This window comes from Macrobrachium nipponense, chromosome 26 (genome assembly GCF_015104395.2).
Source record: "Macrobrachium nipponense isolate FS-2020 chromosome 26, ASM1510439v2, whole genome shotgun sequence".
NCBI classification, from domain to species: Eukaryota; Metazoa; Arthropoda; class Malacostraca; order Decapoda; family Palaemonidae; genus Macrobrachium; species Macrobrachium nipponense.
Genome location: NC_087215.1, coordinates 39,651,056 through 39,665,135, shown reverse-complemented (window position 1 = coordinate 39,665,135; position 14,080 = coordinate 39,651,056). Strand labels below are relative to the sequence as shown.

Below are 14,080 nucleotides of genomic sequence, written 5' to 3'. Positions count from 1 at the left end.
TATGAAAGTACGCTTGAGGCCGACGGTGGTAGGCACACATTATGGCGGAATATAGTTTTCTGCCGTAGTGCGGTCGGAACTGAGGATTCCTTTAAGCTCTAAGCATCTCTCAGATGGTTGGGTCTGATGGAGAGAAAGGACGCGAGAGAGAGTATAATTTGAGTGTCAGAAAGGAGAAGAGGAAGACCTACCAAAGAACTTAAGAAGTATTAGAAAGGAAGTTATTTATGTCCAGAAAGCCTAAGGGAACAAGAAAGGAAAGAGGTGAATGGCACAACGGTGTTTGATCAGTCTCTTGTCTAGATATATAACGGGGATATTAATAAGTTTCCTAAACAGGGGGATAAAGTATCAATGGAGCTACCTGTTGTTATGGTAAACAACTTAATGTTGAGAGTACACACACACACACACACACACACAGTCACTTATGTAAATGTCTGTATATATATGTGTGTGTGTGTGTGTGTACGTACGTACTCTCAACATTAAGTTGTTTACCATAACAACAGGTAGCTCCATTGATACTTTATTCCCCTGTTTAGGAAACTTATTAATATCCCCGTCATATATCTAGACAAGAGACTGATCAAACCCCGCTGTGCCATTCACCTCTTTTCTTGCTTGCTCCCTTATATCAATACCTTCTTTTCCAATACTTCTTAAGTTATTTAGTAGGTCTTCCTCTCCTCCTTTCTGACACTTTAAAATTATACACTCTCTCGTCCTCCTTTCTCCCATCAGACCCAACCATCTGAAAACTCTCTACTCGTCATTTCTCTTGCAGTAACTTTGTTAGTAATTCTGCGTGTATGCCCATAGCCCCTCCTGTCCGTTCTATATTTCAACAGAGTAATTGATTTTTTAATTTATACGAAACATTACACATCATTCTCACAGAATATTTACGGTCCAAAAACACCTGATATGTTATAAACTCTGGGTTTCATAAAGAGACTGAGTGTCTTCAGTCTTAATCTCGCTCACATTTACCCTCAACTTACTCCCCTTGCAAACACTGAAATTTTCCCTAGTTTTTACAGTTTCTCTTCAGTTTCCGCAACTCGGTATCACATGCAGACATCAGCAGCCATTCCACACACATTTTTCTCATCCCACAACACTGCAGCTGCATCAGAGGTCCTTTCTCCACTTCCATTATTTTGCCCATTTTCCTCACAAGCCAGTCTCTGTCCCGCTTACATATTCTAAGAGACATGGCTTCTGTGATGATTAGTTTTTATTTTTCTTTCTCCTTCTTTGTGACTACCTTTTGCTGGTTCTGAAGAGGAGTTTTTGTTGGATACTGTAGAGAAGTTGTCCAGGAGAAAGTATACCATACATTCTGGACACAGCCCACAGTACCTGTTGTAAGTTTTCTCGAGATCCTTGTGTGTGTATGTGTGTGTATATATATTATATATATATATATTATATATATATATATATTATATATAGCCGTATGTTGTGCACACGTTTGCCTTGTTCTACATCTAGGAACATATTCTTAACACCAAGAGAACCCGGGTTCAAATCAAGAAAAATCAAGGGGAGGACAGTTGGTTCCGCGTCCTTGCCTTTAACTGATTGTGCACCTGTATGTGTAGGCCATGCGTTATGTAAGTGGTAGTCGGTGAACTGCAGTGCGATGTAGACACCAGTCGCAGGTCTTGCTATGAGTTGAGTACGTGGACGAGTGCCTTATTAACAAGGCCGGAAGCCGCCGACACGTAAACCCCCAGTATCATCCGTGAGTGCGGGGCATAGGGCTAGCAACCTCATCCCAAAATCATACTAATAAGTTGTAGCGCAGCAATGGCTGCAAAACCCATTTCAAGGGTTTATTTCGCTGACGATGCCCAGGGTGAGTGTATGTATGTATGTATGTATATGTATATATGTAACTATTATTTCTGAACGAATAATAATACGTCGTATATTGAAATCGGGTCGTATTTCACGATAATAGGCGTCATGTCATATTACTGCAAATTGTCATGATTAATTTGTCGTCTGTCGTATTAAAATGTTATGTCCGGTTATTGTGATGATATGAGCGTCCCGTCCCGGTGGGATCATTCTAAAGGTAGAGTGTTAATGAATCGTCCACAAATAACGTAGTAGGAGACGTTGTTCATACCGTGTCTTTCGAGTTACAGCTAATGTCGGGGTTTGAGTTGATTGTTTCTGAATCGTCTATTAAGGAAAAAGAAACGATTAACTGGAAATTATTAGCTGTTGTCATTGTAATGGTGGTATGATCAGCTCTTGCGAGATATGATGCTTTTTGATGATTATTAATGAGGAAAGAAAGTCCATCAGCGGCCTTCATTATCAGGTTACAATCGTAATTATGAGTCTGTGTTTCTTTCTTCTTCTTTTTGTTGTCATTATATTATGCAACACCATAAACGCTGCTCTCTTAATGTAAATTGTTGGTTTTTTGTTTCTTGTCTCTTCCTGTGATGTGTGATGTATGATCCTATAATTTGTGGCTCACTCTTTTTATATCACGGCCTTCCAGGTGATTTCAGTGCAGCAGGTTAAAACACAGTAGTACATACAAACGGGATCAAAATTAATGTAATTCGATTGATCAAGTAGATTTTTTTTTAAATGGCAGTTATCTGTAATGGATAGTAATTGTGTAATGATGACATCTTTGCTGAAGAATTTGATTAATGTAATACAGAATTTGTTATAATTCAAATATCTGAATTGGCTCATTAATATCCACAGGAAAGTAAATAATCATAACATTACCTCTCCTTTAGCCTCTATTTGTCATGTGTGTATTATAACTATTACTTTAATATTAGATTTTTATTGTAAGTATTAATTTAATTACGTTTTTTCCACTGGTCTATGAATGTTGGTTCACCATTCAGTTTCATTTGTCAATTTGTTGATGATGGTGTATCAGCTTCGTTAAACGATATTGGCTCTTTGTTATTAATGCGTTTGTAATAAGGTATAAATTTGTCTAATTTCCTGCACCGATACAATAACAAAGCAAGGATGTTAATATTGTCGTTAAATACAATTCATGTATTGAATTCGTCCGTTGGTGTGGACGTTTTCGTAGCGTTTTATGAATGTATTTCTCTGCGTTTCTTTCATTATCGTTTCGCTCCCTTGATTCCAAATAGAAGGGTGTAACTGATTTAACGCGCGGGTGACGTGTTACATAATCACTGTGCGTCGTTTTCTCTGTAATTACCCAACTGTCTGAATGTTGTCTTCACAGAAGAGTTGCTCGAAATATCGGATTTCGCAAGTTAATGTCATATGCTGCCAAAGGACAAAGTTTTCTCCTTTTTTCTTTTATCAATCTGTTTGATGATTTGACCGAGATAAAAGCGACGGGCTCTAATTTCGAGAACTGACAATGAACCAAAAGATGGTCACCCGATTAGATCAGAGATCGGTTGATTTGTTGAAAGCCTCACTTTGGCAGTAGATTCGGTCAGCTGTTTAGCCGTTACCAGAACTCTTGCACCATTCTTAACAGTTTGATAGTGGCCTTACTACTTACAAGTCAATCTTTATTATCCAGTCAGACTACTCTGTATCTCTCCCTCTCGCATACATACATACATACACACACACACACATATATATATATATATATATAGAAATATATATATATATATATATAAAGGTGATACCACGGAGGAAAATGGAAAGACGTGATAGCCAAGATCTTTCGGTCTAAGTAAAGGGTCGTGTAGACCGAAAGATCTTGGCTTTCTCGTCTTTCCATTTTCCTTCGTGGCATCACCTTTTTTATTTATACATAGCATCACGTTTTATATACTTCGTGATCAAGTTATTCGTATATATATATATATACAATAAATTTTACCCATGGCAAAAAATCCCAAATGGCAGGTCGGAGAAAATTAGCCAAAGGCATAATGCAAAAACTGTATTTTTTATATATATATATAATATATAGATATATATATATATATATATATATATATATATGTATAGTATGTATGTATGTATGTAATATATATATATATATATATATATATATATATATATAACATACACAGTTTTTGCATTATGCCTTTGGCTAATTTTCTCCGACCTGCCATTTGGGATTTTTTGCCATGGGTAAAATTGATTGTACTCTCAGAACAATTTTCTCTCACTCTAAAGATGAAAGGTTGCACACTCAGTATATAGCGAGTTTTGAGGAAACTAGAAGGTCGGGTCGTTATTATATTATGTTTATTTTTGTTGTATGAAGGTATGTAACGATATTCTTGATGTCTGTATTTGCGTTACAGGTGGGGGTTCGCTAAATGAGTGGTATTCTGTGAAAGAAATATTTAGCATTGTTTTTTGTGACCACATCCAGAGAGAGACCTGTTTTGCAGGCTGTGAATAGAGACCTACCCACATGCTTTATGTCATTCAAAGTGTGAGGCGTCGTCTCTGACAAGGGTTGTGTAGCCAGCAGTGCCCCCTGGAAAATGCTGGAGGGGGGAGGGGGACGAGTTTGTCACTGAATTTGGTAAGTTTGCTTTTCTTATTATGTGCTGTAGTAGAGTAAAGGATTTTACCATTAGTAGTGCTTGGTTAGTATTTATTTATTTATTATGAAAGGATTCTAGAAGGGCAAAAGATAACAACTGAAATTCCTTCGATCTCGTTTTGTGGTGCAAATTGTAGCACACTTGCTTTAACAGAGAGGGGTCCCATGTTGAAATTTCTGGCGAGGAATGATTGACCTGGGCAGGTTTCTTAACGTCACAGTGCTCCTGCTGTCCTTTGCAGGGTTTGTGTGTAGGTGGTTGGTCTGTCGGTTACAGTGGATGAAGCCAATAGTGGAGAGAAATAAGAGTCGTCAAGTGATGAGTGCTATCACTGACGCGTCCGAACATATCAGTACGTTTAACAGAATCTTAGGAAGGTCCAGGACGAGCTACTCCCCCTTTCTCTAATTCTCTCTCATTCTTAAAAGAATTAATATACCGTAATTTGAAAACTATATCCATTTTATTGCTACTGAGGAGCTTCATGACTGAAGTGTTGTTAATGAAGTGTCATAGAGGCAAGTATGAGAGAAAACTTGGAAGATAACGAAGTCAGCGTTGACTGAAGAGGGACAGTCGAAATGTAGACGTTCCAGTGATTTCCCAGTGAATATTGATGCCTGGTGATGTCTCGAGTCCCAGCTGCTCTGCCCGACGTGATTGCTTCCATTCCATTGTTGCCCCGGAGATGTTTGTAATTGCCTGGCTATCGGCAGTCAAGAAATCAGAAAATCGCGAAACTCCCTATAGAGCTCCCTCTTGCCATGTGCACTGAACTAATCTAGATATGCTGTTTAGTAAGTGAATTCTTGTATTCTTGTGATGGTGAATTGATCGTGATAGTTCCCTTTTATCGATGTCAAACGTAGACGTATTGGAAATATGTAAATTATTTATTTTAATCACTTGGAGTCGTCAGCCTTATCTCTCCCCCCTCCGGACCCCCTCCTCTCTCTTCTCTCTCTCTGGTTTCGTATGTTTTTGTTTGCACAGAGTTCTTTTAGTTGTAATTGATGATGTTTCTTAAACAAAATTTTAAAAATTTCACAGCACCAGTGCTGGAAAAAAATTTATTCATTTGTATTAGGGAGAACAACTCACCATGGATATTTTTTCATTTGAAGGCCTTGAAAGAATTAATATTTTATTTTTCTAAATCCCCCTTCTTTTCATCGGTTTCTTCCATATTAAGTTAGGCCATACTTTCCTTACTGTTGATGAAATAACTTATTCATCTTTTTAAGTTTGGTCTCGTGGTGCTTTAACGTTGAATTCCTTATTTTTTTCCTTCGCTTTCATAACCTTCCTTGACTCGAGCAGCTTTGAGTTTGCAGTTCTAACGTTTGACACCTCAGGGTTTTGTAGAGTGTAACAGAAGAGTGGCAAGCTTTACATCTGCAAATGCTGTTTATGTAAATTTCCTCTTGCCGCGTAAAGTTTTTTACAATCAAGTTTAGGTGGCGTCAGTGATCGTAAAGAAAGGACCATCCCTGTGGAGTCAGTCCCTCAGAGAGGAGCCAACGCATCAGGCCGGCCTCGGAGAATAGGAGCACCAGATGGAGTTTGTTTTCGGAAGGACCATCATCATCTCTGTATTATGCTAAGGAGGAGGGTTCGCCCTCTTTCAAGGCCGAACTCTAATTACTTTCAACAACTTAATGGCCTGCCCCCAACCTCGCAACCTCATGAAAGATGAACGTCAAAAGTGTTCTCTTTCTCCCTCTCTCCTTCCTTCCCTTTACCTCCCTTTATCTCGCCCTCTTCGTTTATTGTACTTCGCGCCTCAAATGGAGTGGGTGGAGAGTGGCCAGTCAGTCACTGTTAAACATGTCTGTCTGTCATTTCATCTGTCACGAGGTGTTAGATCTAGATTTATGGGGCTGATGCTTTACGTTTGTTTGAATACTTCCATTTATATGGGCTGTATTATGTTCTAAAGTTTGAGGGGAAGAAAACTATTGGAGTAGCATTGGAATATGCATTTGGAATTCCGATGCACCCAGTTTTGGCTGACTAACAATTTGATATTGACTTTGTTATTCATAAACTTACTGTTTGTATCTGGAGCAAGTTAATGATTGAAGATTGCATTGAAAAATAAGTAAGTGATTGCTTTACATATAAATTCATATTATTACACAGCCTTGTTACGAATGAGGAGATATGTATAGGTAGCTGTCATGGAAAAAGTAAAATGACTGAATGTCTGGTTAATTGAAATGGACGAAAGGTCCATAAGTGTTTGCGAGATGGAATTGAGAGATGTAGGTGCATTATTTACAGGGTGAAATCGACGCCCTGCTGACGATCCTTCTTTGAAGATGTCAAAAACTGTTTGCGGTGGAGCCTTCTGTCTGTACAGTGGGGGAGGTCGTCTTTGGCACAGCATTTAATGATTTAATGTGGCCGGGACCTTTTAGTTACTATTTTAACTTTTCATTTTGAAGACGTTATATACATACACACATATATATATATATATATATATATATATATATATATATATATGCATATATATATGCATTATATATATGCATATATATATTGCATATATATTGCATATATATATTATATATATATATATATATATATCATATATATATATATATATATATATATATATATATATATATATATATATATATATATATATATATACATACATATATATATATATATATATACATATATATATATATATATATATACATACATATATATATATATATACATATATATATATATATATATATATATATAATGTGTGTGTGTGTTTTTATAAATAACTATTACTATGTATGTTAACGGCCAGTGATGCAATATGTAACTTGTAACAATTTTGAAACATTTCAAGTATATGTTAGGGCTGATATTTTTAGTGACATTGCTTTGTGTGTTTTGTTTTTATTAAATTTACAAATACTTCTCGTTTAACCATTGCAAGAAAACATTTTTTTCTAGTGTTGTGCCCAGAAACACACCCAACATATTTTGTAGATATTAACAAGATTTACAGGTGTTCTGATTTTATTATTATTATTATTATTATTATTATTATTATTATTATTATTATTAGTTATGTTATTATTATTATTATTATTATTATTAGCAACTGTCTTCCCTTTTCCCAAAGTCTGTAACTGTTGATGGTTTTAACCGTTATCATCAGAGACATACAAGGCGATTATGTCTGCCACTGAGTGCTGGTCACACTATCTGTATACTGTTACATTTCTAAAGGCTTGTGATATGAATACTGTACTGAGAGTACTACAGACCATTGATGTTACAGCTATTACCCGGAATCCCAACAGACAAAGACCCTTCATCGGCATGATAGTTTTCTGCAGTTCCATCCTTGGAATGAAGTCGCGCACCGTCTCAGGGATTCTGAGAAGGTGATGGCTGAGGAAATGGAGATTCGCTATTCATTGATTATCGTTAAGTGAAGTCTTCTGATGAAAGACAATGAGCGACTCTGTTCAATTCGCTGTTTTCCGTTCGGTTTCGGTTATTGCTTTGCATATTGGTGTCATTCTGTTGTTCTCGATGAAGTCATACCCCACGACTTGATATTGAAACGTGTTTATACGTAATTCGTTTATTCACAGGTCTTTCAAAACAAACCACCTGTAACCTGTACCTACCTGTGCCTTGTGATAATACTCTAGTGGATTCATATTTTTTTTTTTAAAGTTAACTTGCGATAATGGGAACGCATATGAACACGAATTATGCAAACGTACGTACGTGTGTGTGTGTGTGCGTATGTGTGTGTGTGTGTGTGACTAGCAGCTGAATGAGACAATAATTGCAACCCCAAAGTGGAATTTTTTTTATATTTATTTTCAACTCAATCCTGATCCTAGAACTAGAAGCACAGTCTGTGCTTGTCGCTCCTAGCATCATGAGTAAGAGTTCAGGCCACTTGAGGGCTGAAAATTCTACTTTCCCTTGGTTGTCAGATGCATTTACTTTCGTTTAATCCACGAGAAAAATCGGTACGGCATTGTAATAAATTAGTACCTTGTGGCCAAAACATGCCTATCATCACTTGCATCAACAACTCAACATTTAAATATCAACACAAAAAACCCTAACAGCATATCATATCAGTAACTAGTAGTCCAGTGGTATATCCTTATCAGTGAAACAATTCCTACTTCAGGCACTTCTGGCTATTAACAGCTTGCAGTGGCTATTAACAGCTTGCAATGGCGGTACTGCAGCACACAAGCCACTATTCTGGGCATCACACATTGGGCTAGCTGCCAAAACAGAAACATCACACTTACAAGTTAATATTGACACATTTCATTTAAATTTAGACCAGAAACATTGCACTTACAATTTAGTTCTCATAATGTTTGTAACTAAAATACCCACAATTTGGAGATTACCACCTTAATATTGATAAAACTCCTTTTACTTACTGCATAAAGTAGGCCAGGTGGGGTTGTCAACCAGAACAAACAATTCCCAAATCACAATTCTCCCAATACAGTTCCCTTAACAAGGATCTCCTAGTTCACCAACAGGAGAAGCAACTGACTGTTTAGCCACTAACGCCATCTATTGTCCAGCGTATAAATATTTCCCTTACAAATATATATATATATATATATATATATATATATATATATATATATATATATATATATATATATATATATATATATATATTTTTTATTTATTTGCATGTGTTCCTTTTCAGAGGCTAAACGATTAAACCATGGGGCCAGCAACTTCGCCTCAAAAGAAGGGTTTAATCGTTTAGCCTCTGAAAGGAAAACACATGCATATATATATATATATATATATATATATATATATATATATATATATGAATAACTTGATGAAATATATAAAACGTAATGCCACGGAGGGAAATGAATAGACCGAAAATCTCGGCATTTCTCGTATTTTCATTTTCTTCCGGGGCACTTAATATATATATATATATATATATATATATTATATATATATACCTATATATATATATATAATATATATATTATATATATATATATATATATATATATATAATGTACGTATGAGCAGATATTCTTTTTTTTATTTTTTCTCTCATCTACTTTGTAAAGAAGGATGATATATCTAGTGCCACCTGACCCGTAAATTTCACTTTTAGGAGTGGGTACATCAAAGTTTGTTAGAAAGATTCCTAAATCACTAAGCAGCCTTTGAACTTTTGTGGAAAGTTAGACCCGACTAAGATAAGGAAGATTTATTTCTCTATGGTTCTTTGTCAAGAGAAATGTTTCCAGGCGAAATTACGACCTAGTTTTGTGTTTACTTCTTCACCTATCGTTGTTTGGCTATATTATTAATTAATTTCTTCCAGCAATTTTTAAAAATATGTTTTTCCCTACAGATGTCCGTGTTCCATGTTTACTACGCTTATATTGCCTAGGAAACGACAGAAACTGGTTTATCATGAAAAACTACAATTTAAAATGTTTTCCGCGTCTGTACAATTTATGCTGTTTTCCACGTTTAAAGAGCTATATAGTGAAAAGGGCAATTTCGTCTTGAGTGTTCATTTTGTTAATGATTTATACTGAGCCATGGTAGAGAATCCTTTTACCCTTGGTCCTAGAAGGAGTGGGTGATTGTGTCCTTTTGATTTTCTGGTACCTAACAAAGTGGGAGGGAGCAGGGAGGCCAGGAAACAAAGAGCTACCTCGAAAAACAAGTGATTTGGTCGCCTTGTTTCCCAACACTCATTTAGAATCCCTTTTTCTTTTGCGCTGCCATTATTTAAAATCCCCTTTTCTTCTGTCCCGCCATTATTTAGAATAATTTTTGCTTATGTCCCGCCATTATTTAGAATATTTTTTTCTTCTGTCCCGCCATTATTTAGAACCCCGTTTTCTTCTGTCCTGGCCATTATTTATAATCCCTCCGGAAGCCCTTTTTCGTCTGTCCCCCCCCCCCCCCTTCCCCCATTATTTAGAATCCCTTTTTCTTCTGTCCCGCCATTATTTAGAATCTGCTTTTTCTTCTGTCCTGCCATTATTTAGAATCCCTTTTTCTTCTGTCCCGCTATTATTTAGAATCCGCTTTTCTTTTGTCCTGCCATTATTTAGAATCCCTTTTTCTTCTGTCCCGCCATTATTTAGAATCCTTTTTCTTCTGTCCCACCATTATTTAGAATCCCTTTTTCCTCGGCGCCGCCATTATCGCTGATCTTATTTCGTATATAAGAATAGGGAAGAGAGTTTTTCATAGCTAAGGAATTCTAAAATTGAAGTATATAGTATATGTCACTGTCCATTTTCTCATGAATTATGGTAGTTAAATCTATTCAGGCACCTTGGAGAACATCGAAATGATGGACACCGTCTCGTAATTAATGCAGCTCGCACTTCTGATATGCATACCGAAACATATATATATATATATATATATATATATATATATATATATATATATATATATATATATATATATATATAATATATATATATATAATTATTTTTGCAGTGTTGATGGAAAGGGTTAGCGAAGCTTGAATTTTTTGTAACTGGGAACATTTTATTTTAATTAAGTAGAGCTGACTGTGTGGATGCACTGCTAAATGCTGTTATTCTTTTGTAATTTTTAGCAGACGATTTGTTGGAGTTTTCATATACAGGGATTATATACTTCAACGCCATAAATCCGCATTGCCTGTGGCCATAAACTTTCATATATATATATATATATATATATATATATATATATATATATATATATATATATATATATATATATTTATAGTATATATATATATATATATATATAAATTTAAATTTATATATATAATTTGTACACAGACTGCTAGTTGAGTATTGGTGTGGGAGCTTTATTGTGGCGTAATTTATTTTATTGGTTATGCAAATTTTATTCAGTTTTGAATATGAAATACCCAACTCTATTAGAATTATTAAAACCACTGTCCAAGCCAAAATATAAAGCATGAATGACGGGCTCATTCGGAAATATTCGCCAGTTTCATCCAGGAAATATTCTTTTCTAATAGCACAACTTTCCTTACTTCAATATATATATAATATATATATATATATATATATATATATATATATATATATATGTGTGTGTGTGTGTGTGTGTGTGTGTGTGTATAATAAGATAATATATATATATATATATATATATATATATATATATATACATACATACATCTCATATATATAGTGTGTGTGTGTTTGAAATCGTTTTATGTGAATTTGTAATAGAATAAAAATACTTGACATACATAATTGTAAAAAGACATTTAACTACGATTTTAAATTTCTATTCAGTTAGGAAAATACATTGACCGGATCCAATCAATGACGTACCGCAGTTGGAACCATATCTGTAGATTTCTTGTTAGAAAATATGTAGATCAGCTGAAATAACTGTGTGATCGGGCTCAGATCCCAGATCCCCGCGCGGATTGAATTTTCATCATGTGGAATTCATTGCACGTCGTGGCAACTTTTATAATAGATGCATTATTACATATTAATGCCAGTTTCCACCGGCATATGTATATATAGATATTATGCATGTATATATATAGTATATATTATCTATGTATGTATATATTAAATATTTATATAATATATATACATATGTATGTTTATGTATGTCTGTATTATTTTGATACTTATAATTTTCAGCTTGTGCCATTGCTTACATGCGTGAGCGTAATGTTGTCGCGAGTGCCAGTTCATGGGTGTGGCTCTTGATGCTTTATTATTCGTTTATTAATGAAAATGTTGCAGGTGCGTGTCGTCCTGGCAGTGGAGTAATGATGTCATTACTTCATTGGTATTTAAGGAGAGTGAAAATGATGTCATCACTCATCCTCGCCGTTTATGGTGATGTTGTCTAGGTATGGATGGACTCGATTGTCCCTGATGAAGTGGGTATGGGTGATGTCAGTGTGGGTGCCCATCCCTCAGCCCTCAGGAGTTCAGTCTTCTTCCAGGATCAATCGTGGCTCCTTCACCTTCACCGGGGACAGTTATTTGGCTGCTCTCTCGTGTGGTCGGTCGGTAGCATTCACCCGTTTTATTGACTCGGTCAGACGTTGATTCATTGCTTTCAGTGTTTCTGACTTGGGAAGGAAGGAAGCTCATCTGGTCACGCGGAATGGGGAGTATTCCCAACAGAGGACTCACACTGAGTTATGGCAAGGAATGCTTACTCTGGCAGGTACGGGACCCGATTTCTGTTGTGGCCTGTTTCATGGTCATAGCCGCAGTCGTTATTGTAGCATTGGCATATTGTGGCGGCATCGCCTTCAGTTGAAATCTTGATTAGGAAGTTTTAATTTTAGTTATAAGGAACCTTGTGTTTTGTAGTATTGAATCGTTTTGAATGTTTTGTATATTTGCATTTGCGTGTATGCTCTGCTATTTATTGGTTTTGTCTTTTTAGTTGCTCGTCAGCTTTTGTTGTGGCGTTTATGATATTGCTAAAGTTTTTTTTTTTGTGGTGTCATTTACTTTGTTAATGTCACACATTATTATTATTATTATTATTTTATTATTATTATTATTATTATTATTATTATTATTTCGTAGATGAAACCTATTTACATGGAACAAGCACACACGGGCCATTAACTTGAAAGTCAAGCTTCCAAAGAATGTTGGTTTCAACCTCCAACCGCAGTCCCCACACTGCAACAGAGCTAGTGATTTTTCACGGCCCGATTCCGCGACATCTTGAGTGGCATGCCACGACACTAACTATTATACCAGCGGACCAGCTCAAATAGAGATCTTTTTTATAGGCAGTGCTTATTACAAAGTTGTAGTTCATAAAACGTTATGATGCGTTCGGAAGTAAATGTCCATAGTGATGTACTGGATTTGCATAACATTCCTGAATAATGTGCAGATTATATAATTGTGTTGACACTGCATGATTTGATCGTGTCATATCTCCCTCTCTTTTAGAACTATACAGTTATTGGGATGTCGGATGTCTGTTAGTTTTTACGAATCTGTTTTAAGAGAAAACATTTGGTCAATTGTTTTAAAAGATTTTCGGCGCTGGTGTGTCTGATGACGGCATTCCCTTTACTTCTAAATGATCGAAATCGCCTTCGGCGGCAGAGCATCGAAGTGAATGCCATTAGCTGAGCGAACCCCGTCATTTTCCGGGAAGGCAGACAACGCGTTTCGGTTAATTAGTAAATGGAGTCGAGACCACTATTTACATTCTGGCATTATGGAATAGGCAAGTGGTTGGATCCCTTGGCTTAATAGGAGCGCTCAGTATGTCGTTGGCTTTTCCAGCATCGCAGTGTAAAAGCAAGGTTCTCGCATCAGGCTCAGTCATTGGTTCTTGTCCTGGTTACTGTGTTTCTTGCCTTTGACTTCGTGTTGTGGGCTTCGTCACTCGGAGGTGTGCAATGTCGCCTGGTCTCGCTTCATGAACAGGAGAACTCGAGATCAATCCCATGGGGAAGGTCGTCCTTGTTCGTTTTCCTAGAAATCTGTTTTGTCCAAGTT

The 14,080-nt window shown here is 36.1% G+C and overlaps 1 protein-coding gene across 36 annotated transcripts in view; it reads left to right on the top strand.

Moving 5' to 3' along the window:
- The window catches only part of LOC135200192 (ankyrin-2-like), a 702,328-nt gene that overhangs the window by 144,032 nt on the left and 544,216 nt on the right, over window positions 1-14,080 (top strand). For 2 of the 36 annotated variants that reach the window (XM_064228595.1, XM_064228590.1), the window contains exon 1: window positions 12,607-12,773. The exons of the other annotated variants lie outside the window; for them this stretch is intronic. In XM_064228595.1, the coding sequence (XP_064084665.1) occupies window positions 12,711-12,773 (63 nt within the window). In that variant the 5' untranslated portion in view covers window positions 12,607-12,710. Of the gene's footprint in view, window positions 1-12,606; window positions 12,774-14,080 lie in introns of those variants that run through there. 36 annotated transcript variants of the gene reach the window in all.